At 58.0% G+C, this 27504-nt stretch overlaps 2 protein-coding genes and 1 long non-coding RNA gene across 6 annotated transcripts in view; 1 reads left to right on the top strand and 2 right to left on the bottom strand.

Annotated features, from left to right (window-relative positions):
• Nucleotides 1-32: 32 nt before the first annotated feature.
• Nucleotides 33-18218, top strand: ETNK2 (ethanolamine kinase 2). Its single transcript, XM_060644189.3, has 8 exons — nucleotides 33-584; nucleotides 2261-2520; nucleotides 5497-5619; nucleotides 10335-10477; nucleotides 11304-11387; nucleotides 13815-13960; nucleotides 15410-15483; nucleotides 17023-18218. The coding sequence occupies exons 1-8, from the start codon at nucleotides 327-329 to the stop codon at nucleotides 17093-17095; spliced, it is 1161 nt and encodes a 386-aa protein (XP_060500172.1). The 5' UTR covers nucleotides 33-326; the 3' UTR covers nucleotides 17096-18218.
• LOC132686420 (uncharacterized) lies at nucleotides 8670-9548 on the bottom strand. Its single transcript, XR_009613653.3, has 2 exons — nucleotides 9326-9548; nucleotides 8670-9190 (listed from the first exon to the last, which is right to left on the bottom strand). It is a non-coding gene; the product is annotated as an uncharacterized LOC132686420 (long non-coding RNA).
• Nucleotides 18219-20966: 2748 nt separating the features above from the next.
• SOX13 (SRY-box transcription factor 13) overlaps nucleotides 20967-27504 on the bottom strand; it is a 46734-nt gene continuing 40196 nt past the window's right edge. For all 4 annotated transcript variants that reach the window (XM_078440882.2, XM_078440885.2, XM_078440884.2 and 1 more), the window contains exons 8-14: nucleotides 26649-26734; nucleotides 26189-26348; nucleotides 25647-25756; nucleotides 25408-25504; nucleotides 24954-25097; nucleotides 23534-23750; nucleotides 20967-22812 (exon numbers count right to left, since the gene is read on the bottom strand). In XM_078440882.2, the coding sequence (XP_078297008.1) occupies nucleotides 22536-22812; nucleotides 23534-23750; nucleotides 24954-25097; nucleotides 25408-25504; nucleotides 25647-25756; nucleotides 26189-26348; nucleotides 26649-26734 (1091 nt within the window). In that variant the 3' untranslated portion in view covers nucleotides 20967-22535. The remainder of the gene's footprint in view (nucleotides 22813-23533; nucleotides 23751-24953; nucleotides 25098-25407; nucleotides 25505-25646; nucleotides 25757-26188; nucleotides 26349-26648; nucleotides 26735-27504) is intronic.

Genomic DNA, 27504 nt, shown 5'->3' with positions numbered 1-27504 from the left:
CGACCTCCCCGAGGGCGTCACCCCCCGCCCCGCGCCCCAGGTAGCGGCGGCCGCGGAGTCCGCGGCGGCCCGCGGGCCGGGGCGGGGGCGGGGCGGGGGGCGTTCCCGGGCCCCCGCCCCGCGCGGCCCGCCGCCCGTGATGATGTCACAATCGCGGCGGGCCCCGGCGTTCCCGGGTCGGCTTCGGGCGCAGATCCGAGCGGGCAGCGGGCTCCTGAGTCATGGACTTCCCTTGGCCCCTCCTCTACCACTCCCACCGCCGCGCCGGGCCCCCCCGCAGGGGCTAGCGCTCGCGCGGCGGCTCCGAGGGGGTGGGGCTGCTGGGAATGGCTGTGCCCCCTTCGGCTCCTCTGCCGTGCTCGCCCTTTTACCTGAGGCGGCAGGCGCCGTGCCCGCAGTGCTCATGGGGCATGGAGGAGAAGGCGGCGGCCGGCGCGGGCTGCCGGGAGCCGCCGGGCGCCCCGAGGGCCGCCGCCGTCCCTTGCTTCGGCATATCCGTGGACCAGGACGACATCCTCCCGGGCGCCCTGCGCCTCATCCAGGAGCTGCGGCCACATTGGAAGCCCGAGCAAGTTCGGACTAAGGTAGCCGAGCGGGCGCGGGGCCGGGCTGGGGCCCTGTCGGGGATGCGTGGACGTCTGTCCGTGCATCCTTCCGGGTGGCGCTTCCAGGGGCGCGCGGCTGCTGCGCAGGGCAGGGTTGCAATGGTGGTCTGGGCATGTATTTTGCTCCGTCTGTTCTGGTCCCTAAGCAGAGCCAGGCTCCCACCTCCCTCGGTCCCCACGCACACACACCCCCCCCCACACACACCCCTCCTCCCGGGGCTCGCGGGCTGCCGGAGGTCCACCTGCCCACCGTCAGCGTGCTGCGCGCGAGGGCCCCACCCCCTGTCGCCGCGCGCGGGTGCCCCTCGCTGCCCAGAGGAGCGCGCGCGGCCGGCACTGAAACCTGAGGAGGCAGGAACTTTTAAGGGACACCCCCCCCCACAACCCCCCCCCACACCCCCACCCCACACAAACACACATCCCTGCCCCTTCTCCACCCGGCGGTGGGAGCAAAGTCTCCAGGTTCTGAGCGGTTCCTGCCGGTCCCTGGAGACACCGCGCAGAATCTGGCTAGCCCGGAGCCCCCAGAGCCCCAGGCTCCGGCTCAGCACCCCCGCACAGGGCGCCTCCCCACCCCCAGCTGGGCACATTCTCAGGGACACAGATGTGGGCAGAGCTTCCCACTGAGGAGCCTCAGGCAGACTCCCCAGCTGATCTGCATCCTCTGAAGAGTCTTCACCTGCCCACCCTCCCTCAGGCCCTCTGGGAGCTGCCTGTGGCGGGAGGAAGGCGTCCTGAGCGGGGCACCTGCAGCCAGTGCTGGAGGGGCAGGTCTTCCGGATGGGGAAAGGCCAGGATCCCAGACCAGCTGCAGAGGCTGACACCTCTTGGGGGAAGGGATGGGTGGGTAGCATTTTCAAAATAAAAGACCCACAAGCCACCAGGTACGTCCCAGGTGAATTCCAGCACAGGTTGAACAGGCTACCAGCCAGTCCCTCTTCTCCCTGCGCCTCACTTTCCCCACCTAGAATTGGTTCACGTGTCCTCTAAAGCCCCATAAATTCCATGGTTCATTCCTTCTTGTCACCCTACCCCGAGAGTCTGTTCTCCCCAGCCCACGGCCTACCGTCTTTCCTGGTTTGGAGCTCAGAGGCCCCAAGGAGCTCTGACCACCAAAGCCCTGGGGTGGGTGTGGGTGCCAACTTCAGTACCTCCCGTGCCTCCGCTGCTGGATGGGGTGAGAGCAGCAGACAGCCCTCCGCCTGGCAGAGAGGCAGCCGGGTCGGAATGTACTCATCCCGGGCAGCTCCCGACCCTCCCTGGCCACATTCTGGTCCACGGGGGTTTCTTTCAGGGATGGGGGAGTAAATAGGGGGAGGGGGCTTCTACCCACCAAGGAGTGTGGGAGTTCCTCCACTGCCAAATCCCATCCGCTAGAGGCAGACCCAGGAGAAGTGAGGCGGCCTGGGTTTTGTTTTTTGGTTTTGTTCTCGAACTCTTAAGTGTACCCCAAGCACCGAGGACAGAGTAAAGCATCAGGAACAGAAGGAACAATGCTGAGCTCTTGCTTGAGTGAGAGGGCCGAAGGATGGGGGCTTCTGTGCAGCTGTGCTCGGCATTCACATCATTCAAATGAGCACCTGGGCTGGGGAGCCGTGGGGCAAGCGCAGAGACCCTGCCCCATGCACCCTTGCGCTCCCCTCTCCCCCTGCTAGCGCTTCACCGATGGCATCACCAACAAGCTGGTGGCCTGCTACGTGGAGGAGGACATGGGGGACTGTGTGCTGGTCCGGGTGTACGGGGAGCGGACGGAGCTGCTGGTGGACCGGGAGAATGAGGTCAGGAACTTCCAGCTGCTGCGAGCACATGGCTGCGCCCCCAAACTCTACTGCACCTTCCAGAACGGGCTGTGCTACGAGTACATGCGGGGCATGGCCCTGGGGCCCGAGCACATCCGGGAGCCTCGGCTCTTCAGGTGAGAAGGTTGCCCCCGGGTACCCTTCATTTCTACTATTCCTCACGCCTTGGGCTTTGAAATCCTTGGCCAGCTTCCTTGGTGTGGAGGGGAGTCCGTGATTGAGTCATAAGGTCTGTGAACTTCCTGAAACTGCAAAACGGGTGCGCGTTTTTGTGTATTGCTCTGCAGAGAGGGGCGGTAGCTTTGCATGGATTTTCGCTGGTGACTGCTTCTTGGGGGCGGCAAGTGAGAATTTGGTGAACCTGGGACCAAAGGACCTGGTTCCCTAAGTGCAGCAGGGCTCTGCTTCCTGACCTCATGCCTCAGCTCTCTGCCCACCCCATGTCTGACCTGGAAACATCTTGGAGCCTTGGAAATGAAATCTGAGCCAAATCCCCAGAGCGCCCAGGGTTTCCTGCCCCTCCCCTCCTGCCAGGGGCTCAGGCATGCTAGGAGAATGGGCCGTATCCAGGGTGAGCCTGGTTTAGCAGCCCAGAGAGACACCATCCCTCCCCTAGTCTGAGCTTCTACCGGGTTCCCTGACAGAGCGGGAACGCAGGTTTGGGAAGCTGCCCGAGGTTTCCTTACAGAGGCTCACAAGAACCCTTGACCCCCTGGGAGCCTCTCCCATTAAATGGCTGCATGTGTAGGACCCAGGAAATGGACTTAACCTTCAAGGCCCGTGGATGCCTCTGTAGGGTCTGGAAGGGGAGAGAACCAAGGAGGAGCCCATAGTGCCTTTTCTCTCCTCTAACCATTCTGGGCGGGGATGTGAGGCAGTATCCACCTTCCTCCCCCCCTGTGCCACACCCGCGTGCAGAGTGCTCAGACTACGGCAAGGTCCCAGGCAGGGTGAGGTTGACTCCTGATACTGGGGACAGCAGCACATCACAGAGGTCTGCCTGGGATCTCTGAGATGAGTCCCGTCCCACCCAAAGGGAAGGAGCCTTCCAAATACCAAGGGGGAAACAATAAAAACCCACCTAGGGACTAGACCAAGAAGTTTCTTTGCTTCCTCACCTGTTACCCAGTTAACCCCAAGTAAGCGCACCTGGCCCTATTTGCGGAGAACCCCTGGCAGGCCCTCAAGGGACTTAGAAGGGACTCTGAGATGCCTTCCCCTCCAGTGCTCACTGCCTCTGGGGCTGGTCAGGCCCTGGGATATTTACATCCCGGTGTATGTTATATCTATATGTGTACGTGTCTGTCTGTCTGTAGGTAGGGGGACATACAGACCTGCACAGTGGTCTTCTCAGGCTCCGGCTGAGCACCCGGCCTGAAGATAGGAGGTCAGAGCAGGGTGAGGGCCTGGGGAATCCTGGCCTGGCTTCTCCCACCCTATCCTCCCAGCTCTCCTTCAGTCTTGTGTCCTCACCAGATCACTCCCAGTCTCGGGCCACCTCTGTGAATCTGGTGCCGTGACTCATTCTCTCGTGGAGACAAAGATCACTGTAAGGAAGATTGAAGATGGATTTAGGTTCGGTAACAATCTTACATTTGGGAGAGAGCCAGAAATTGGGATAGGTGTAGGAGGTAGGCTCTTCCTTGATGATTTTCCAATCTTTCTAGAGTGAAGGTGGATATCTGAGGAAGAGGCAAAGAGGGAAAGGCCTTTGGGAGCCACTTCCCCATGTTCTCCTGAACCCCCACCTCCTAACCTCTGCCTGCTGGGGCTTTGCAGCATAAAAATGCTGAGTGTTGAGGTTACTCTCATTGCTTCTCCAGACAACAGCCCTATTGATATTCAAGGAAAGGCTCTGTTCAGGCTCTAGTCGGAATCTTCCTTTGGGAAGGGAAGGCTAGGGTCTCAGGTCTGTTTCCCTGCCTTGCCTAAACCCTGGCCGGCTCCCTCCTGCCCCAGGGCCTCTAGCCTCTGAAAGCACAGCCTTCATCTCTCACCCACCCGGTGGCTGCCACGCCCCCTGCCCCCTCCACCCTTTAGGAGGTGGGAGCCTTGGGGGCTTCCGGAGGAGCCCCTAGACTGCCCTGTTATCCTGTTGGGTGATGGCCTGCCCCTTCCCAGGACCTGGCAAGGGGAGGGGTGTCCCTGGAATAGCTCAGTAACAAGGTTTCAAACAGCCAATGCCTTTGTTGTCTTTCCCAGTGATTATTATTCGAGCAACAGGCAGAGGCGAAGGAAGCTTGAATGTTGGAGGCTTGGCAGCCGGGTGGGGGGTGGGGCTCCAGAAGGGAGAGCTGGCAGAGGACTGGGGGAGCCCAGCTGGGATGCAGGGCCTCAGACGCTGGGGTCCTTATCAAGGCCCTCCCTCTCTGACCGGTCAGTCTTCCATCCACCCCCACCCTCTCCCAGCAGCCTTCCCTACCGCCCCCTCCTTCTTTCCCGGGACCTTGGATAATGTCCACAGGAGAACTTGAAAATAGAACGCTGGTTTGTTTTGCGTCCTTGGCACCCGGCCGCCAGCATCAACTCCCTGCCGCAGAGGAAGGGGCTGCCCTGGGCCGGCCTGCTCCCCTCCCCACCTTGGCCAGGCTGATAAGAGGCAGCCATTTCTTCCCTGCCTGGCATCACCACCCCCTGATCCCTCGGTGCCCTGCATTCACCTCCCCTCCCCCTCCCAGGGCATGGATCAGAGTCCAAGGAGGGAGGAGGGCCACTCCCCCCATCCCCAGGTGACCCCTCTGTCCCCAGGGGTTGCTGTGGGTACGTGACCCTGGGGGGGTGGGGGGGTGGGCAGGGTCATTGACCTGTGGCCAACGGCCCAGTGTTTTGCCTTCCTGCTCCCTGAAGCAGCCCCAGCTCTGGTTCTGGAAAGGGTGCTGCCGGGCCAAAGGCCTTATCTCCTTTTCATGCCTTCTGCCCAGACTTGCCTTCTGCGGGAGCAAAAGCCCCTAAAGGATCTGTGATAGTTCCATACTCGGCCCTCTGGCTAGCCCCACCATGGACCCTGGAGGCCCCCTTTCTGGTCAGGAGGGGCTGAGCTGGGATGGGCTTGCCCCATGCTGATACTGTACCCTTCCTGTTTTCTGCTGCAGGCTAATCGCCTTAGAAATGGCAAAGATTCACACCATCCACGCCAACGGCAGCCTGCCCAAGCCCACCCTCTGGCACAAGATGCACAATTATTTCACCCTCGTGAAGAACGAGATCAACCCCAGGTACAAAGAGCTGGGAGGGTTCGAGGCTGCTTCTGTCTCTGCCGCCTTAATGCAATCCCGCCTCCGTTCTTTAGGCTCCATCCGACCCCACCAGGAGGTTGAGGGGCTTCAGTCCTGACTGCTCTGTCTGTCTCCAAGCAGAGCTGAGCCGACTGACCGGATCTCAGGGACTCAGATCCCCAGCTTTATACCTAAGTGTTCATTTCTCCTTGAGTCTTCGGGTTGCGGTAGAGACCGGGGTTAGGGACTGTCTTCCCCTTTACTTAAAAGGAAACTGAGGCTTAGAGCTTTACCCAGTGTCAGGCTCGTCCCAGGCAGGGTTCTGTTTCCCAGCCCAGGGCCCTTTCTACCTAAGCGGACTCCTGAGCAACCAGTAGGGAGAACCCAGCCTCTGAGAACGGGGTGAGGCTGAGTTCACGATCAGTCAGAAGAACTCAGCTCATCAGTTGACAAGCCCTTGGGACATCAAGACTCCTGCTACTTGCCCGGACGCCTCTTGTCCCCGTGTGCCTCTGGGGACCCTGCTTCCCACCTTATTCAAACTGACAGCTTGTAGTGTCCTCTCTGCTCTTTCCAAGGAAGGGGTGCTCCACTCATCCCTAACATTGCCTTTCCCCAGCTAAGACAGGGTTCCCAGACAGCAAGGGAGGCTCTCTAGCCAGCAACTTGGGAGTCCTTTTAGCTTCCAGGTACCTGGCTCCCCAACATACCCTCGAGTGCTGGAGTAGGCATGGGGAGTTGGAGAGAAGAGTGTCCCCCCTGCCCCCTCCAGGAAAAGGCAGTAGTGAGTCTCTGATCCCTCCATGTTCCCTGCTGGGTTGAACATCACTCTTGTTCTAGAGGTTCATGGGAGTAGAGTACAGAAGAGGTTTGGGGGGAAGGTATCTCCTTCCCTCCTCTAAGATGACAAGACAATAACTCTATCCCGATCATGTGTCACACACACACACACATGCACGATTTTATCTGGATCCTCCCATTTAATGATTATCAAGCACTGCTTTAGGACTATTTGCTCAGGATGGCCCACGTTCAGACCTTCTATGCCAAATGTTATCACTGGGACAAGAGTCGCCTACCCGCTTAGGACTGAAACAGAACATGGAGAGCAGGATCCTGGGGTGTCTAAGTCAACAGGACCCTCTGATCATGTAACCCACCACTTTCATCTGACAGATGGAAAAACTGAGGTCTGGAGAAGGGGATGGGGCTTGTCCAAGGTCAGTGGCAGCTCAAGGGCTAGAGTCCAGGTTGGGTGCTCGGGCATGACCCTCGCCACCTCAGCTTCCTTTGACTGTACTGTCACCGTGTAACCTTCAGGGGTGACCTTGTTGGGAGCAGGGTGGTCCCTGGAGAAGAACTGACCAACTACCTTTGCTCTTGTCGTACCTTCGACCTTGGGCAAATCAAGTTGTTTAACTTCTCAGAGCCTCTTTTGGGGACGGTGCCTGCCCTAAACTGCCTGACCTATCCCACATGGGTAGTACTGAGCAGTGACCTGGACAAGACAGAGCTCTTGAGCTCCAGTCACAGGGTAATAACCCAGGTTTAGTCCTGCATTTCCCAAACGCTGACTGGGATTTTAAAACAACGAAAACCATGGCTGTGACATTGGCCCTGCCCTCAAGGAGCTTAGGAACCTTAGGAAGGAGCAAGGGTGCATAGGACCTGCCTGTGCATAGCTACCAAAGAAGGCCGGGTGTATGATGCGTGCGGGGGTGGGAGAACCGGGGCAAGTTTTCTCGGCAGAGGTAGCGGGCAGAGCTGGGAAGGGAGGTCACTCGGGCTGGAGGAGATGGAGAAATATGCTTGGCTCATGGGTGACGAGTGGCTGAGGGTGGTTGGAGCAGGCCTTCAGGAGGGATCGGGAAGGGCTACGGGAGGCGGGGCTGCAGAGGTGGGTTGGAGCTAGACTGGAAGGGCCCTTCCATGCCAGGTTCAGGAGCCAGGATATCATTTAGCAGCGGGAAGTCATTGAGCCAGGGACCACGACTGTGGTTTAGGAAGAAAGCCCTCCTGCGTTGTAAAGGACAGCATCAGGTGGGATTTGGGGAAGCGGGGATAGGGACTTGAGGGGGGCGGCCAGCTCGGGGAGTGTTGAAACTGAATGGGCAAGATCTGGAACTAGGGCTCCCCACGTTTGAGCATAGCATTCCCCTGGGCGCTGGCTAAGCGCAGGTTCCTGGCCCTGGCTGACCTTGGTGATTGGCTGGGAGGTCTTGCGTTAGACCCTAGAATCCTGCCTTTGCCAGGTTCCTCGGGTGATTCTGAGGCAGGGGACCAAGGAACCACATTTTTAGGAACATTGCCCTGGGGCAGCTTCATGGTGGGGAGGGGGGATGGAAAATGGGGGGTGAGTCAGAGACTTGGAATAGATTTGGTAGCCTTGGTATTTGGTTGGGCATAGAGGTGTCTGGGGTGGCTGGGACAATGGGGGCGGCAGTCATTGCTTTGGGGGCATCAGGAGGAGATTTGGATGGGCTGAGTGCTATCAGGGCAGAGGTGATGGGCCAGGAAGCTCCAGCATATAGCCTACTGTGGGTACGTTTCCCCCCCCTGGATCCTGAAAGCTGAGGACACTTGGCAGGGAGCAGTTTTTTCATCAGGAGGAACCCCCAGGCTTCCCTGGGGGCCCTGCAGCCCCTGCGTCCCCCTCCTGCTGCCTCTAGGGGACAGTCTGCCTGAGGTGTGATGGTTTCTGTGATGCACTGGTCGTTACTATTCTGCCAACCACACAGCCTTGAGAGAGTCTAGTGGTGTCCGGGCTGAAGGTAGCAAAGCTAGCGGAGTTTCAAGTTCTCAGGGGAGGGAAGCGGGGTGGCCAAGGGAGGCTGCCCGGGGAGATAGGAGGCCTGGATTGTTCCCACAGTAACCATCTGCGTGGCCTTGGGGTGGGTAAGGTGGGGGTCAGGCAGAGGTCAGAGCCTGGGCAGCAGGTATCTTAGATGTCAAAGATGTTTTTCAGGCTGAGACCTGGCCAAACCAAAGAAAGCCTCCTAATTCTTATCTTTAGATGGTCTTGGACCAAGGGAAAAAAATCTTAAACGGTATCTTCTTAAGGAGAGCCAAGATTGAAACGCATCTTAGGCAGACCCGTCAACACAGATAAACTCCAGTGAGGATAACGGAAGGCCTCCCCCAGATCACCCCCATTAACAGATTCTTCCGGCCTTTGCCGGGCCTTTGCAGAGCCTCTGACAGGGGCACCGAGGCCCTCACGGTTAGGAGGTTCGACTTGACTTTGGATCCATGGACAGGCTGGGGATTGCCTCTCTTAGGTGAGGAGGAAGAGGGTTCAGCTGTGCAAGAGACTTCTGGAAGCTGGAGAGCCTCTGTCTTTCCATGAGCCTCAGTTTCCCCATAGAGTTGGCCTAGAGGCCTAAGATCCTCTTTAGTTTTGACCTTCTTGAAGCCTGCCGTTTGTCCTTCTCCATGGGGACAGGGGGATGCCTGCTAAACGCTCTTTGCCATGTTTCAGCCTCTGGACCGGGTGAGGGAGTGACGGGGCCTCCTTTGGGAGGATCGGGAGGACGTATCCCATTCTCCTCCTCCTGCACATACTCTGGCCGCTCTGGATAAGAAAGCAAACAGGAGATACATGGAGATAGAACAGGAGATAAAACCCCAGCCTCCTCCCTTCCACCCACTGGTGGTTCTGGGGTTTCAAGGGCTGTGCTAACTATTTGGTTTTTCAGTGTGCACAGACCTGTGTGCTTCCTGGGGACCAAAGTTCAGAGCATCCCAGCACAGTGAGGGCATGGCCTCTGTTACCAGCCGTGATCGACCCATTCGTTCACTTCTCCACGCGTGTTTCCTTCCTCAGTGGTGCGTCATGTGCTGCGGGTCGGGGCAGGGCACAGAGGAGGGGTGACCTCCATCATCTCTGTTCCCGCCCTCAAGTTGCCCACGAATGCACAGTGTGGCCTGGGTCGAGGAAACACACGCTCGTACTTCAAGGCGGAAGGAACGAGTCACTGGGGAGCTACAGAGCGAGTGCTGGGTTGAAAGGCCCTAATGTTCCCTTGGTCTTAGAGGAGTGAGCCCAAGACGCAGTTCGTTTGCTTTCTTAAGTGGGCCTGAGTGGTCTCTCTCTGAGCTGAGTAGCTAGGCTTTATGAGCTCTCTGGTCCTTTCCCCCTGTGACACCAGCCGCTGGAGAGGGAGGGGGACATACCAGGGCATACCTCTGCCTCCTCTAATGCCAGTGGGCCAGCCTCTCCACAGGGCCTTGTGACGCCTCCACAGACCGTCTAGTTTTAGGGAGCTACACCTTCCTCTAGGAATCTTCTAGCACGCTAAGACAGGCCTGTTTGCAGCTTTCCCCTCTGCCCTTGTTGTCTTAGTCTGGAATCATTGGATGTGGACGCTCATTCTCCCCTCCCGTCCTCTCTCTCTGCCTCCTTCCTTACCTTCCTATCCCTTCCACAAAGTAGCAGGGATGCCGTGGGCTCAGGCACATCTATGCTTTGCGAAATGTTCTTATGCCCATGTTTTAATAAGCTTCTTAGGGTAACTACAGGAAGTCAGGAGATCAGGAAGCCCTAGTGCCATTTTACAGATGACAAAAGTGAGGGTCTGAAGGGTGAGCCATTTGTCCAGGGCCCCTCTGCGGTAAATGGTAGTGATAAGGCCAGAGCTCAGGGCTCTTGAGGCCAAGTACCTACCTGTCTCCTATCAGCCCTCCCCTCACCGGCCACCTTTCTTACCACTGCCCAGCCTTTCTGCAGATGTCCCCACGGTGGAGGTGTTGGAACGGGAGCTGGCCTGGCTGAAGGAGCACCTGTCCCAGTTGGATTCCCCTGTGGTGTTTTGTCACAATGACCTGCTCTGCAAGAACATCATCTATGACAGCACCAAAGGTACAGTTCTCTGGGTCTGTTTGGACAGCAGCAGGGCTCAGGCTGATCGATCAGCCGCCTTCGAGGTTCTGTTCCTCAGACTGGCACTTGGACAAGCAAAAGGAGACCTTCTAGTTTAGATCTCAAGGTGATCTAAGAAAAGGGGGCGCCTGGATGGCTCTGTCGGTTAAGCATCTGACTTCGGCTCAGGTCATTGTCTTGTGGTTCGTGGGTTTGAGCCCCGCATCGGGCTCTCTGCTGTTAGCAAAGAGCCCACTTGGGATCCTCTGTCCCCGCCTCTCTCTGCCCCTCCCCCACTCATGCTCTTTCTCCCTCAAAAATAAATATTTAAAAAAAAAAAAAGGAAAACAAGAAATTTCCTCTTAGAAACCTCTGCCAAAAAAGAACTCAAAATCCTGGTTTGCAGAGGTCCTCAGTGTTAGGACACCTGAGCTATTCCTTCTGACCACATTTTGGGGTTCCAAGGACCTCTTGGATGGCCCAAACCTTCATGGAGCCAGAACTTTCCTGTGTTCCTAATGAGCGCTCCACCCCTAGGAAGTACTTACCTTTATTTCTGGCCCTTAGCCATGCTGAGGACAGATGCCTTTAGATGAGCAGAGCGTGAGGGTCCCCCTGTGTGAGAGGGACAGCCAGAGGTAGGGGGAGGGCAGATGGACAAAGAAACAGCTTAGAAGATTACCGCCGAGGAGGGTGTGTTAGGCCGGGTTGCTGCAGAGGCCAGCGAGAGTCAGTGGGTGCATTCCAGAGGCCCGTGGAAACGTGCCCTGGCCCTGTTTCCCTGTCTCCTGGGACCAACTTTTATTGCCTCTCTTCTACCTTGTAGGCCATGTACGGTTCATTGACTATGAATACGCCGGCTACAACTACCAAGCTTTTGACATTGGCAACCATTTCAATGAGTTTGCAGGTAAGAAGTGTATTAATTACCATTTGGTCTTTGTCCAAGTTGCCTTCCTTATGAAGGAAGGCCAGGTCCAGGGTGAGCATGAGACGGGGGGTTGTGTACTTGCTGGGTGAGGCTTAACAGCCCCTGTCCTCCCAAATCTCACAACCCATCTGGGGGAGGGCCTGGAGGGAGCTCCAGATCTCATGGTGGGGGCCAGACCCACATACACAGAGCAGAGCCCTGCTAGCCCATATGGCAGTTTGGTACAAATCAGGAAAATGTGCCCTCTGTGGGATCCCTGAGGAGACTCGGCTTGGCGTGTGAGTTAGAAAAAAACCCCGGGGCACGTTGCTGGCTCAGTCAGTGGAGCGCGTGGCTCTGGATTTCGGGGTTGTGAGTTTGAGCCCCACGTTGGGTGTAGAGGATTACTTAAAAATTTTTTTTTAATCTTAAAAAAAAAAAAAACCAAAATAAACAACTCCTTCCTCTGGGCAGACACAGCCCATGCCAGCTGGGCCAGCACAGGACAACCATAGTCTCTGCTTGCCTCCCTGCCCAAGCTTCCTGTTGCACAATTGTGAATAAGGATCCCGCTTGTGGATAAGGAACAGAATAAGCTAGTGGCCTGATGAGAATAATCTAGGTGGAACTAGTTAAAAGTATACACTCTGCCACTTGACTGTCCAAGTTCAAAGCCTAGCTTTGTTGCTTGCCCGCTGTGTGGTCCTTGGGCAGGTTACTTACCTTCTCTGTGCCTCTGTAAGGTGGAGATATTATTAGTGCCTGCTTCGTAGCATGTGTGAGATACACACACGAGTGTAGCACATGCTAAGCATCATATTGGCATCGGCTGCTGATGTCAGGCAGGGAGGCCTTCCGGCGGCGAAGGGAGACCGGCGCAGGAATGGAAGACGGGGGCGGGGGGTGTTTCGTAGGGGTGGCCGATTGTTCAGTAAAGGCACAGTGTGTACAATCGCATCATTTGTGTAAAGGGAGCGGGGTAGGTTTTGCCAGCTTGAGGGCTTAATGGTTAAACAGTTTGGGGCTAAAGAGGCAACTCGTGGATGGAGCTTGGGCCCTGGGGCTGGAGGGACATCACCGGGCTGACAGTGTGGGATGCATGGTGTGCTCAGCCCCTGTGGCTTAGGACAGGTGAGGCACACCCAGGCCAGCTGTAAAGCTGCCACCTGGCCCAGCCTCAGCCACTCCCCGGCCCAATCCTGGCCAACCGTGTCCCTTCAATAACCTCAGGTGACCAGGTCTGTCAAGCTCTGATTGCACCTGAGGCTGTGACTCCCTGGGGTGGCCACCAGCTGCATCTGGGAACCCAAGGGACCAGGGGGCCTCAGCTGGGCAGAGCAGCTAGGCTGTGGGGTGTGGCACAGAGCAGAGGCTGGCACCGGCAGGGCCCTGGGCCTGTGAGTGTTCGGCTGCCAGACCCACTGGCCTTTCCAGAGGGCGATCTCTTAAGCATTTTAAGCCCTCCTCACCCACCACACAGAGCAAAGTCCAGCTGGAATTTCTCCAAAGGGACAGATTGCATCCTGCTCCCAAGTTGAGAATGAAGGAGGCAGATCCTAGCATGGGGGAAGGAGGAGGGCGGGGAAGGAGACTGGGAGCCAGGCGGGGAGCTCCTGGGCTCTTGGGAGCAGGGAGACCCAGTACTGAAGGTAGGAGAGAAGAGTTGCAACCCTGAATTCACCTCTAACCGGCTCTGTGACCCGGCGCAGGTTTCTTCTCTCTGGGCCTTAGTTTCTACAACTGTGCAAGGAGCTTCTTTTCCAGCCATACTCTCGGGGCCCCAGAGGCTTTGTTTCTCCAGGAATAGGAGAGAAGCTTGGGAAAGACAAGAAGGAAAGGAGAGGGAGGAAGAGACCATGGGGAAGGTGGCCGGGGCCTGGTCCTGTCTTAAACGAACCGCCGCTTTCTGTCCCAGCTCTGAAGCCAAGGCCTCTGCCACCGTGCCCAGGATATGGCTGGTGCGGATCGGGCTGGCAGCTTGAGGCCTCAGGGGCAGGACCGGAAGGAATCGAAGCCATCTGGTTCCAAGCCCGGATGCATTTCCGAATCCTCTGGAGAATTGGGGTGGGGTAGAGATGCCTGGGAATCTGTTTCTACCAAGCTCTCTAGGTGATGTTTTTAGGTGGCCAGCTCAGCACTGGTGTAGGAAGCAGCGTCTGAGACGCCTAAAAGGAAGGGGCCTAGGCTGTCTTGGGTGGGGATGGGGGGGTTCCCCGGCCCACCCAAGACGGTGTCTCTGTGCTTTCCTCCAGCCCACGGAAAGCTGCACACATTAGCCAAGTTCGGTGGTCGAGAGGCCGTCTTCCTGGGCACAGCCCCTCGGGGCAAAGCACATGGAGGTGCTGAGGGGAGCAGGGAGCATCTGAGCTGGAGGACCCCCAGGTGGGCCCATCCCCCAGCAACCGCCTGCGGCCCCTTCCCCATCAGGTGTGAATGAAGTCGATTACTGCCGGTACCCTGGGCGGGACACCCAGCTGCAGTGGCTGAGCTACTACCTACAGGCTCAAAAGGGGATGGCCGTGACCCCCAGGGAGGTGGAGAGGCTCTATGTGCAAGTCAACAAGTTTGCCCTGGTGAGTGCCTGAGCCCGGAAGAGGGCAGGGGAGGGCAGGGGAGGGCAGGGGAGGGAGGGGCCCACCCTCGGTTCCCACCCTGTCACAGCCTGTGGCGGAGGAGGCAGAGCCCGGGGTTCGGTGTGAGGTCCTGGGGCCCCAGCATATGATCCCGAACCCCACCTAGACGCCCTCTTGGGCATCCCCATCTTACCGAGATGCCCTGTCCCCTGCTTTTCCCTACCCCATCAGGTCTTTCTCTTCTTCCTAAGGAAAGACTTCCAAGAAAGATCCCAGCTTCCTATTTCAGCAGTTCTCTCTTTTGGAGAAGTAGTTCTCTCTAGCCTTTCATGCTGCAGTGAAATGCTTGTTTTTTTTTTTTTTCTTTGCCTTTGGAGAAGATAAGGAATGTCAGTTCTAATCCTCCTTATGAACTACCTCTGCTGACTCAGAACTCTGTGTAAGCCTCTCCCATCAGGCTCTTCCTGCTCACACGGTACTGAGCTGATGTTGAGTGGCATTTATCCAGGGTACCGGGTCTCCGTGGCGTGTGTCCAGGGGATTGCCAGCTAGGCTTAGTAACGCCAGCCATTGCATAAGCAAGAAGACAAGCCCACTGCTCCGGGTTTCCTAATACCTCAGTGGTGCTTAAGTAGAATCTTACCTGTCATTTTGGATTGCCTCCTGTTTCCCTCGTTGGCACAAAACTGATTCTCCATCAGGTTCTTCCTCTGAACTCTTCCACTTAGGCCTTTCTCTTGCTACCATTTTTTAGTAATCATTTGTACTTGGTAATTAGTCTGTACCCATGGAAGGTCCTGCAAAGCGGAGGGAGGGGCTATATAGCCAACCCCAGAGGACATGGGGTGGGGGTAGGGGGCCCTGGCCTGGGATAGTAGTCACTGCTGTGGCCTGGCCCCGAGGGTGCTCCTGGCCCTGGGGAGAGCAGTCGAATGCTTAGTCAAAGCCCAGACACAGGACTTGCTGCTCACACATCACTCCTTTTCCAACCCAACCCCCCTCCTGACAGAAGAGGGAAAGGGGTGAAGGACCGTTAAGGGGGTCTTTCCTGATGATCACGGGACTGGGCCTGTGATCTGGTGCAGGGGTTCATTTCATCCTGGATACCTTGGCCTTGAAGACCCCGGGAGACTCCCCCGGGCAGGGGAGAAGCCAAGGGTGGCGTTGTCCAGGCTGGGGGACAAGCGAGGGCCCTGGAAGCACCACCCTGCCGACCCCTTCCTGGGGCGGTAGAATCGACTCCACCTTTTTCCCAAGGGTGCGAAGCCCCCAAATGCCGTCCAGTGACCTGACCTCCAAGATTTTCCCCTGACCTGTGCTGGGGAGACCCCATCGTGTCTCTGCCAGCAGCCTACTTCCACGTCTTCCAGAGTGACTTTCCTCTAGCTGCGTGGGGTCCGTTACAGCAGTGGGTGATTGCCCTGCTGACTGACTCTGGTCTGTTTCCAGGCGTCTCACTTCTTCTGGGCACTCTGGGCCCTCATCCAGAACCAGTTCTCCACCATCGACTTTGATTTCCTCAGGTGAGTGCAGGGGCCAGGTTGGGGCGGCAGAGAGTGGGGGGAAAGGAAAAGCTTGAGCCGAGGGCGTGGGGGCAGAGAACAGGCCAGAGAGCATCCAAAGTCCTGTCCTCCGGTCTGCTAACTTGCTCCCATTCCAGCCAGCCCGTAGCCGGTGAGGTCACCACTCTAGGGGAAACACGTGAGCCGAGAGTACTGCTCTGATAGTGGAAGTTCTCGAACCCTCCCCTCGTGCCTGGTAGGAGACCGCTTTTCCTACTACATCCTACGACCTCTTTTACTGCCCCTGCTCTCCTGCCAGCACTCGTAGCCACGGGGCCTGGTGGTGAATGGAACTGTCCATTCTGTGACAGAGGAGACAGAGTTCCAGAGAGTGGAGGTGGCTCAGTGAGGTCACTCAGGGTTTAGCGCTTACTGTGTGGGCTGTCAGACCTCCTTCCGTGATGTATTGGGGTCTGTACTGAAACCATACTTGGATATTGACCGCTGGCTCCACCGTGTAAGGTACAGATGTCCCTAAGGACCGGGAGTCCTTTTTGTCCTCCATTCTGGTCCAGTCTTCTTGCCCTTTTCTCCCCCCACCTGGCTTCACAGTGTGCACAACAATTAGAGAAATGCAAAGCACAGCCACCGTGAGCTGTCACCTCACGCCTGTCAGGACAGCTGCTCACAAACAGTGTTGGTGAGAACGCAGAAAATTGGAACCCTTGGGCACTGCTGGGGGGGGGACGTAAAACCGTGCAGCTGCTGGAGAAAACCATGCTGTGCTTCCTTAAAACGTTAAAAATAGAGTTCCTGTGCAATCCAGCGTTCTCACCGCTGGGTACGTGGCCAGAATGGAAAGCAGGGTGTCAAAGAGATACCTGCACGCCCATGTCGATAGCATTGTTCACAACAGCCAGGAGGCAGCCGTGGATGGCTGAGTAGATAAGCAAAATGTGGTATGCACCGACGATGGAATATTGCTCAGCCTTTTAAAGACAGGAAATCATGTCACGTGCTACAACGTATGACCTTTGAGGACATGGTACTAAGTGAAACAAGCCAGTCCCCAAAAGATCGATACCGTAGGATTCCACTTTCATGAAATAACTAAATTAGGGGGCGTTCAGTCACTAGAGCCTGTGACTCTTGATCTCAGCGTTGTGTGTTCGAGCCCCACCTGTGCGGCGGAGTTTGCTTGAAATTTAAAAAAGAAACCGAGTGGAGGGGTGGTTGCCAGGGGCTGGGAGGAGGGGGATGTGGGAAGTTGCTGCTTCATGGGTACAGAGTTTCAGTTTTGCAAAACGAGAAAGTCCCAGAGATCTGTTGCATAACGATATAAGTGTACTTAACACTGCTGAACTCTTAAAAAAAAAAAATTGGGGAAGAGCAGCTCCAGTCTGATCTAAGAAGAAAAATAAAATAGTTGAAGTAAAAAAAACCCAAAACGTCCGTCTGCCCTGGGGTTGAGCTGGTGAGACTTCCTTGTGGTGTGAGCGCCCCCCAGTGGGGCCCAGTGGCTTTTCTTCTCACTGCAGGCTCCCTCTGGTCTCCTGGCAGGTACGCAGTGATCCGATTCCACCAGTACTTCAAGGTGAAGCCCCAGGTGTCAGCCTTGGAGATGCCAAAGTGACCAGCTTCCCCATCTCTCCCCTACCCATGCCTGGCAGGACCTGTGCTCCAGGGTTCACTTCTGCTCTGGGGTCCGCGCCCTCGGACAAGGTGGGAGAGGGGACAGGTGGGTGTCCAGGGCGAAGGCTCCGCCCCTGCCCCCAGTGGAAGCTGCTGGAGACCACATTCTTTTGTTGGGAGGGGCTGAGACGCCCCGGCTCTGGGGGGGGTCCCCTACACCTTGCCAGATTGGGGGGTGGTGGGGTGGGGGGATTGGGGAAGTGCCTGTAGTCGGCGGGGGGCCTGGACCACAACCACCCCTTGGGAAGCCCAGTATTCACGGCCTCGGGCCATGCTGGAATCTGGGCTGCCTTAGATGTGTCTTTGACCTTCCTGGCTTAGGGGAAAGGGGAAGGTGGGAGGGCTCCTTTCTACCTCCAGTGCCCTGAGCCTCCGGCCCATCTCCCCCTGCATGCCCCACGTGGGAGGTGCTGAACCCAAACCAGCATCATGCCATCTCTGACGGATGGATGTACATAGCTTGGGGGGGATGGTCTAGAACTGGGTTTGATGGCTCCCCCCCAAGCCGCCTCATCTGAGATCCCTCCCTTTCTCCAAGCCAGATCCAGTCAAACAGCCCCTTCCCAGACCTCAGCCCCAGGACCCGTGCTCCCCTCCCTCACCCTTTTTGTTCTGTTGCTTGTGTTCGGTCCCTCTGCCACCCACCAGGAGGGAAGGCAAGGGAGGGGTGATGTCCTGGGGCTCCACGGCCCGGCTTTGCTTCGTGTTTGGCCCCAGGGGGTGTAGCAACGGGTGGGGTGGCCAACAGCAGCCAGCAGACTCCTGCCTTGTGCCCTCCAGGCCCTCATTTCCAAGATTTGTCTACCTTCTGTCCTAAAGTTGACCCAAGGTCTTCCCACTAGGAAATTAGTGGGCGCTAAGGGGCAGGGGCGGGGGGACCTCCAGGGCTCGCCCGGGCACATGAGGGCCTGGGTCGGAGGGGTCGTGAAGGTGCTGAGCTCATGGCCCCAGCTTCTCAACGGCCACCACCTCCTTTCTGCCCTCACGGCCTCCTGGCTCTGGCCCAAAAAGTGACTCATTTGTAAATTCTCATGATTTTCTGCATTAAAATGGCCATTTCTGGACCACTCTGGTGTCTGAGTGCCTATGGTGAGGATCTGATGTATAGGGTATGACTAGTTCTCCTGCAGTGGGGGTCGGGGGGTGCTGCAACCTGCTTCTTCATGGTCTTTCCACCCCGGTCTCCGTGCGCCTGGCTCACCGAGGCCTGGCCGGCTGGTTTCCCTGCTCTTCTGCCTTTGACCATCTGGCTAGAAGCGACCCCAGGAGGGTGCTGCTACCAGGGAGCTAGGCTGTGGCTTCCTGGCAGGTGGTGGTGAAGCAGTGGAGACCCTGAAGGGGGAGCACTCAAGACTCCCTCCCGGGCCACTGCTGGCTCCTAGCTGTTGAGGGGGAAGGATGCTGTCCTGCTGGCTAGCCCGCAAGGATGATTTCTGGACCCGAGGTGTCGCTTTCTCACAAGGCCGGAGGGGCGGGAGAGAAGCTCCGAGGTGAGCGGGGCTGCCCCCTCTGAGCAGCCCAGGTTGCTATGGCTGCACTCCTTCCGCGGCCCCCCAGAAGGTACCCAGTGCCCTTAAGAGTGGCAACAGCAGTGGCCGCCTGCCAGGTAGACTCTGGCTGTTTGGCTTTTGCCGACAAAAGCACCGGATGCCATGGCAACCGCTGGAGCTGAGCTGGCCCCAGCAGCTGGGGCCTTCAAGGTCACGGTGATCCAGTATGGCCGGGCCCCCAGGCATAGCCGTCCCAAGCCCAGGAAGGGTAGTCACGGAGGACGCGGGGAAGGATGTGCCCCGGCCTGGGGACCATGCCAGGGCTGGGCAGGTAGGGCCCCTGAGGGGTACCGTGGGGTCAGGTGCTCATGCACGGGGCCTTCTCGTGAACTAAACGGCAGTGCCCACCCTCCTTGTTCCTCTCAGAGCCACCTCTGGAGCTGAGGGCAGAAATAACCACTGTGAAGGCAGCTTCGTTCCCAGCCTCCTGGGGCCTTGATGTCACAGCGTTGGAGACGGTTTGCAGTGGTGAGCAGGAGCTGGCCGGGACAGGGCCCCCCGGGTACCATCCTGTGCCCCTACAGCCCTGGCCACCAGCTGCACCAAAGGACTTAAGCTGCAGGTACCATCTCACTGCCTTGGAGAAAACATCCTCATCGCTCCAGTTCTCCAGGGGAGTGGGCAGGTGGGGGGAGGGGGGAGCTCAGGACACCCCTCCCCCTCAAAGCCTGGAGTCCTGTCCTTTCACTGCCACCCCAGACTAACCAGCACCCCTGCCCCCTGGTTCCGAGGGCCAGGCTGTGGCAACTCCGGGAGGAGGGCAGGGCTCCACTCCCTCAGACCTTCCTTAGGGTCTAGCAGGAGCTCGGACCCTCGGCCTTTGTAGGAGACAGAGCAGAGGCTCACGCCCCAGCCTCCCTGGTCCTGACCAGCATCTTCTATTCCCGGCCTCCCTGCCTACCTGACCCTGTGGTGCCTCTCGGGGAGACAGGGCTCCAACCAGAGGTCTTCGTGGAGGGCTCTGTCCATCCTAAGAGGATGTGGGGCATGTGAATCCAGCAGCTGGAAAGGAGGGCAGGATAAGGGATCCTATAGTAGGAGGAGGACAGTATTGGCCTCAGTCTCCCCTAAGGCCACAGAGGACTTGGGAAGAGGGAAGGGAGACGAACTCAGGACTGGCAGGCAGGGTGTGAGGGGGAGCCAGGCTGGGAGTGTCCTGACGGACTGCCCTGATTTGGTTAGGAACACAGTGTGCGGGGTGGTGTGGACCGGAGGGTGGGAGGCCAGGATAGAGGAAGTTAAGATGATGAGCAATTCTCCCCCCTGACCGCTAGAGGGTGTCTTTCCCTGGGTGGCCAGCGAGGCTCGAGAGGACAGGGGGTTGTGAGGACAAGGAGAGGAGACCCAAAGCTCCGGGAAGGTAGGCTGGGAAAAACCAGCAAAGGCCAGTAGCCAGGACACTCCCTAGATCAAAAGGCCAGGACTTCATTCCTTGACGGAATCAACCACATCTAACTTCTACCACCTCCCTGGTTGTGAACACACAACCTCTCTTAATCCAACCCAAATCTAACTTCCATTGGAATTGCCCTTCAGCTTTGCTGCTCCATTCCACCTTAAGGGAATTTTTGACCCTAAGAGTTGGTCTGTTTATCAATCATTATCAATATGCACTTTGAAAGTTGGTTATCAGCCCTTTGAAGTCCAATGGACTGTCCTCTTAGATACATGTTTGAAATCCTCCTTCAAAACCTGAGGTCACAGAGCCCTGAAGCACAGCACTAGCTCCCTTGCTTCATTAATCAGTATCCTGGGGGCCTCCTACATGGGAAAAGGCTCATGTGGATGGCCCGAGCCCAGGATGAGGGCCCACAGCTTTCATGAGATTTTCAAAGGGCTCCTTCTCCACAAGGGGACAAGAATTGTGGGTAAAGCTTAGCCTCGGTGTTTTCAGATGAGCATGATGAAGCCCAGAGGAGACACTGGACCCTCTGCCAAGGCCACGTGGCTACTTCTAGAGAGAACCCAAGTTTCCCTGACCCCCTGCAGTGCTCTCGCTACTGCCTTTTTTAGGATCTGGGTGGGCAATCTGTGGAGGGTCTGGCTTACCTCCTTGAGGCAGGGGCAGTGTCTTCGCAGTGCAGGCTCTGTGGGTGGTGGCAGTCACTCCAGAGGCTTGGTCTGGTCTTCCCTGGCCTCCCAGGTCCCAGGCCCGAAGCTCCCCAGTGTCGCCACAAGGGGGCAGTGGTGGCTGGGCTGGCGGCACAAGTAGAAATTCTGGACCTGGGCCAGCCTCCCTCCCTCCCCCGCACAAGGGCCAGATTCTGAAATGGTCTGTCTTTATTATGCCAACAGAAAACAAAAAAATCCCCCAAGTGTAAACAGGAGAAATGTGCTGGTTAAGTTACTCATCATTATCTTATTATTACAAAATAAAGCACTATCTATGTTTACAGTCATAAAAAAAGAAACAGCCTGGAGAGAAGTTGGGCTGGAGGGAAAGGGGGGGGTAGGGAGAAGATGGGGGGGTAGGGAGAAGATGGGGGGCAGGCCCAGAATCCACATCTGCCCCTGTGGGATTTGGGGTTCCCTTCCCACCCTGATCCAAGGGCTGTTCTGGATCTTTGGAGTCAGGTGCCAGCGGGATGGGAGTTTCTTAGGGAAATGACCTGTCCCAAGTGAGCAGGAGGAGCTGAGGCGAGGTCCCCAGTGTTAGTAGGGGAGAGGAGAAGGCTGGTGGAGAGGCAGTCTTCCCCTCGCTGACCCCTTCCAAGAACGAGGAGCCCCCTCCCACTCCCTACTCACCAGCTGCCACAGGGGGAGCCCTACTCTCCATCAATCCTCCTGTCCCCAGCTCCTGGCACTCAGGTTGGGACCAGGGACTGGGGCACCAAGACAGAGGCCCTTGAAGGCTGAACACATTCCCATATTGCTCGGAGCTAAAAATGGCTCTGTGGGAACCCACCCTAGGGCAGAGTCGGGGCGGGAGTGAAGGGACAGTCAGGAGAGGTCAGGGCGGCTGGTGGGCCCAGGGGCTGACCAGGGGCCTTACGGAAACCCAGGCTGACCAGCGATGTCAAAAGGGGCAGAGGCCGAGGCCAAGAAAGGGACAGAGACAGAAGAACAGCCCTGCAGAGAAACAAGGACAGGAACACAAGGACACACAGAACCTGAGACACCCAGACTGACAAAGAGGTAGCAATTTGGGGACAATGAAGCACAGGAAGAGGCCCCCAGAGAAGCAAGAGGTGGCATCGAGAGAGACACCCACAGGAACTCAGCAACGGTGCCTGGCACACAGCAGGCACTCAATAAATACCTTGTGCAATGAATGAGCGGATGGAAATACACACACGAGCATGTGCACACACCTACATATACACACGCACACACACTTCCAGCAGCCAGAGGCACAACAGGCTGGGCAGGAGATATAAAGACAGCGAGGGACAGCCAGACCTTTCTGCACAAAGTGATCCTATGATAGAGGAGCGATCTGGTGGCGAGGTGGGGTAGGGCGTGGGAGGGAGGGAGGGGGTTGGTCCTACAGGGGCTGGTCCAGCCAGGACAAGAATGGAAACAAAGCGCGTGGCCCCAGGAGGACAGGTCTGGAGCTGCCATACCCCGGGGGTGATAGACCTGCAGGAAGGGAGGGTCACACAGTGTCCGCTGGCCATGAGCCCCAAGGGCCATGGCGCTCGGCCCATCGCCACTCTACAGGTCCTGCCCACCTCGGCCAGCAGCTCCTCGGGTGCGGCCACAGGGGAGGTGGTGGGGCATCTCCCCTCAGGAGGCTATCTACACGTGCACAGCGGTGCCCGTCTCCCGGGCATGTCCAAGTACCAACGTAGTCCAGGCCGGCTGGCTGTGCCCATCGGCTTGGGGCCGGGATCAGTCTGTAAGCACCACCAGCTCCCCGTCACTCTTCTCCTCGCCCTCCGAGTCCTCGTCCTCGCTGTACCGGTACATCTCGCCGTCAGCCACCGAGTGCCTGTCTTCTGCGGCCTCACCCTCCTCCCTGAGGCTGCAAGTGTTGACGATGACAGGCATGTTGGGGTCCAGGCTCCGGGGCACATAGTGCTCCACCAGGGGTTGAGCCAGGGGCACGCCTGCCACCCGAGGGTACAGGACATCGGAGGAGCTCATCTGCAGCTGGCCGGCCTGGGGGCTGCGGGGGCAGAGAAGCAGCACGCAGGCAGATAGACCCCCACTTTGCGCCCCCGATCCAGCTCCCCTCCAGCCTGCTTCAGGGCATGCCCTCCCACCCCAAGACCCTTACGGCTCTGAGACACGCACACAGCCACCTGGCTCGCTTGCTGACGGCCAAGTTCATTGTCCGCAACAGAGGACACATGCTTACACATGCAGGCCCGGGAACCTGAGCGTGTTCAACAGCTATTCCTGGAGGTTCCTGTGTGAATCCAGTTTGCAGAAGTTCTATATTTCAACGCCCGGGGGCGGGGGCGGGGGCGGGGGTGGGGGTGGGGGTGGGGGGAGGAGCCCCGTTTAGAAGAATCCATGCAGGTGCTTGCTTTTGTCAAGTCGGGAATCCTCTGTATAATAAGCACCTTCATTCTTAGTACCCTTGAGGTTTTTTTTTTTTATTGAGCTTGTGATTCACAGGCACGCTTCTCCAGGTACACGTGGCCAGTCTCCCACAGTCAGTTACAATCCTATACCCTGAGCCACCGGGCCACCCCTGCGGCCACACACGCAGGCCCAGGCAGACACAGATAACGCCCACACACATCGATGCTCCAAGCCGACAGACAGCACCGCTGGAGTCACACTCAAAAGCATGCACGCCACACACTAGTGGCCACTCACAGGAGCAGCAGGGGCAGAGGCACACGCACAGGGGGTCAGCCGCCTACGGAGGGCCTACTCACGGGGTCACGTAGCTCTGGCGGGCGTCCTGGCGCCGGGTCCTCATCAGGGCTTTGTATTCGCCCACCCGCAGCCGCTTGCCCTCCACGATGCAGGTGCGCTTGGGCCGAGGCTTGTACTTATAGTCCGGGTACTTTTCCAGATGCTGCCGGCTCAGCCTCGCCTGCTCCTCGTAGTAGGGCTGCTTCTCCTGGTTGCTCATGGACTTCCAGCGGGAGCCTGGCCCGGCCCCCGAGGGGCGGGTGGGGGGGGGCAGGCGGTCAGTGCTGGGCTTGGCTGACCACCCCCAGCCCCCTGCATGCCCCAAGATTTTGGTCCCCAGATGGGTCGACTAGGTGATGTGCAAGCATTTAGCAAGGACCCGGCCCAACGTGGGTGCCCCTCAGATGTCCAGTTGAGCAAATGAATGAATGAAGCTGGCATGTATATGGGTGTCCACATACGGAGTAACCACATGCCAAACTACCCAGCAACTTCTGGGAGGCCTCTGGTCTGTGTGATTTGCATGAACAGAAGAGCAGCCAACCCCAGGCCCCCTGCTGAGGACAAACTACCTTGTGAACTCTTGGTTCACAAGAGACAGAAGAGCCTCAGTCTTGAAAACAGCTGCCACCTTCTAGCCCCACCCCACCTGCCTCCTTGGCTTCCAATCAGGACACAGAATTTTTGAAAAAAAATCTTTCTACTAGGAGCACCTGGGTGGCTCAGTCCCTTAAGCAACTTCGGCTCAGGGCATGATCTCACGCTTCATGGGTTCGAGCCCCGCGTCGGGCTCTCTGCTGACAGCTCGGAGCCTGGAGCCTGTTTCAGATTCTGTGTTTCCCTCTCTCTCTCCCTCTCTGCCCCTCCCCCATTTGTGCTCTCTCTCGAAGATAAACATTTTTAAAAAATTAAAAAACTTTCTACTAGGACACTTGACTGGCTTAGGCAGAACAGCATCCAACTTTTTTTTTCTTTTTTTTTTTTTTTTTTTTTTTTTTTTTTAAGAGAATCCAACTCTTGATCTTGGGGTCATGAGTTCAAGCCCCATGTTGGATGTATAGATTAAATATATAACATTAAAAAACAAAACACCTTTCTAGGGACAGCCCAAGAACACCAATCTTCCCTGTTTCCTGCCAGAGCCAGAGCTCCAAAGGTCCAGGCAAACAGAACAGCTTAGGGAGAGATCAGGGGCTAAAGAATGTATACACATGTACCACACTCCTCAGTTCTTGGGGTGCAGAACAACCCTACAATGGTACGACACCCCAGGACCCAGCTGCCCCACGTCGTCCTGCCTGACCCCCACACCCCACCAGACTCCTCTGGAGCTCAGCGTGACGGGGACGGTCACCCAGCAAGCCCCAGGTAAACCCAGCTGGCTCCTGCCTCCAGGTCTTGCTGGCATGGCCCCTGGAGCCCCTACCCATTGGCCCTTACCAAGGATCTTGCTGATGCTGGAGTTGTGCATGTCCGGGAAGGCTTGAAGGATCTTCCTTCGCTCATCTTTGGCCCACACCATGAAGGCATTCATGGGCCTCTTGATGTGGCTGCTGTTCCGGGACTCAGGAAAGTGGCGGGAGCCTGGGGGACAGGGGTGGAGTCAGCCAGGCAGCGCAGCCCCTCTGGGGTAGGGCTGGCAGAGACCTCCCTTATTTGACCACTAGGGGGTGACGGGGAGGCTCCCATGCAGCCAGGGACACCGGAAGCAAGACCTCAGCAGAGGTCCAGCCAGGGACCCAGAGACTGACAAGGGACAGACACGGGAGGGGACCTCAGAGACAGACCGTGGGAGAAAAGGCACTGGGGAGAGACACAACCTGACCCACCCTGGCCCCTGTAGGAAGCAGACGTGGGCCCTCCCGCCCATCAGCCCGACGCCCTGGGCCCTCACCATCCATGTCGCAGCCCAACATGGCTTCTTCGAGGGGGTGCACACAACTCTCCTCCAGCCGCTCCTTAGCCGGGGACGTGTCCAGGCTGATGAGGTCCTGGGGTTGACAGATGAAATCTGTACATCGGCCCCTCTGCGTCACCCCACAGCCATCCCTCCAGTAAACTCAGACCGGGTCTTCAACCCCAGCCCCCAACCTTCCCTGCGCCCTGCCCCCAGTGCAGGGGGGCCCCCCATACCTTGCGGAAGGGGGTACTGGGGGAGCTCTCTAAGGTCCCACTGTGGCCATGCAGCAGCTGTCGAGCATCCTGAATGGCTTTGGTGACAGCGTCCCCTTCACCGAGGAAGCCTATGGGAAAGGGGGGGAGAGGAGGAGGAGAAAGGGGGGGCGGGGGAGCAGAGGGGGTCAGTCCGGTTCACACCAGGTCACTCCTGCGAGTTATTCACGGGGTTGGTGCTGCCTGTTGCCCCTCCCGGACAGCTGCCCTGCACATGCCCAAGGGGGCGCTGTTTACACTGGCTGTGGCGCACTGGGCCAGGACACTAGAACAGAGAATCGCACTCCCTGAAATTGTGCAACTCAGCGGCCTGGAGCCCCGAGGTGGGGGTGCCCAGCCAGATGTGGGGTCGGGGAGAGGAAGCAGGGGATCTTCTGAGACAGTGGAGAAACTAAAAGAGGCCAAAGACAGCAGGTCTCACCCCTTGTTTTACAGAAACTGTAACCCGCAGAAGGGAAGGACGTGCCCAAGGTCGTATCATGCACTCCCGGCAGAAAGCTTACCCAATGGCAGACTGGGCGGGCTGGACTGTAGGTCCCGTGTGGGGGCCCCATGGCTGGGGGGGCGGGGTCCACAGTTCATCTTCAGGCTGGGGGAGCTGGAAGCATTGGGCAGCTCGGGGGCCTTGGGCTTGGCTGTGAGGTTCAGGGGCTGGGAGGGCTCCTGCGGGAGACCCAGAGACCAGAGGCTGAGACACCCCCCCACGGAGGCGCAAGAGGGGACACGTGCCCACAGACAGAAAGACAAACCTACCCGGAACAGATAAGGGCACGGCAGGAAAGGAAGAGACAGCGGGAACAGGTGAAGGGGAGCACGGGAACAGGTGAAGGGGAGCACGGGAACAGGTGAAGGGGAGCACGGGAACAGGTGAAGGGGAGCACGGGACCCCGCCGCCCCCTAGGCGTGCCGCCCCCCGCCGTCACACGCAAGGGAGGCAGCCGAGGGCGGGGTGCGGGGCGGTACCTGCAGGGGGTGGTGGGCAGCCACGGCCCCGGGCCTCTTCACCACCGGGGCGGGGGGGCTGTGTAGCAACTGCAGGGGGTACTCCGCTACGGAAAAGGCGGCAAGGAGAAAAGTCCTGGATGAGCACAGAACAGCAGACGCCCTGCTTGACGAGGTCCCAGCAGCAGCAGGCGGGCAGAGGCCTGAAGCTGGCCCAGCTTGCTTCCAGCCCAGGCCTTCCCTAGCCCCCGAGTGCTGCTGGAGGCCTCCGATGCCCTCATCCCCCCCCTGCCCTGCACACTGATCGGCATCTCCACCCTTTTCTTGCCCTTCCCAACCCAACGGTGACCCGAGGGCAGGTACACACCGGCTCGTTCTACGGACGCTTGTGTTTCGTACCTACTACGTGCAGGGTACAAAGGCAGCTTCCCGGGGGTGATCCCGCTCGGGCACGAGCTCACAATAATCCCTAGTGTGTGGCATAGAACCGGCGCTCAGGACATCACCCCATTTTACGGATAAAAGACACGGAGACCAGGAGACGTTATGTGGGTTGCCCACACGGCTCAGAAGTGGGAGCCCTGACATTTGAACCCAGCCCATCCTTTCCCCCTGACACGGCACCCTCTCCGTTCTACCTAGCCTACCACGCTCGTCCTCAACCCAGCCCGGCACCAAGGGGCGGACAGTTCAGGTGGAGAGAGAAACCGTATACACTGATCGCTAACCACATGGCCGGTGGCATCAGGGGCTGCAGGGGTAGCACGCCAGAGAACATTGTTCTGGCTGGGATGGCTGGAGCAGGCTTCTTGGGGGGGGGGGGGGGGCAGGGGGCCAGCAAGAGGGGGGCTGGTGGCTGCAGGCAGACAGGCAGGCG

This window comes from Panthera onca, chromosome F1 (genome assembly GCF_046562875.1).
Source record: "Panthera onca isolate mPanOnc1 chromosome F1, mPanOnc1 haplotype 2, whole genome shotgun sequence".
Classification (NCBI taxonomy): domain Eukaryota; kingdom Metazoa; phylum Chordata; class Mammalia; order Carnivora; family Felidae; genus Panthera; species Panthera onca.
Note: the sequence above shows the minus strand (reverse complement) of the source record. Positions and strands in the feature narration are given on the sequence as shown.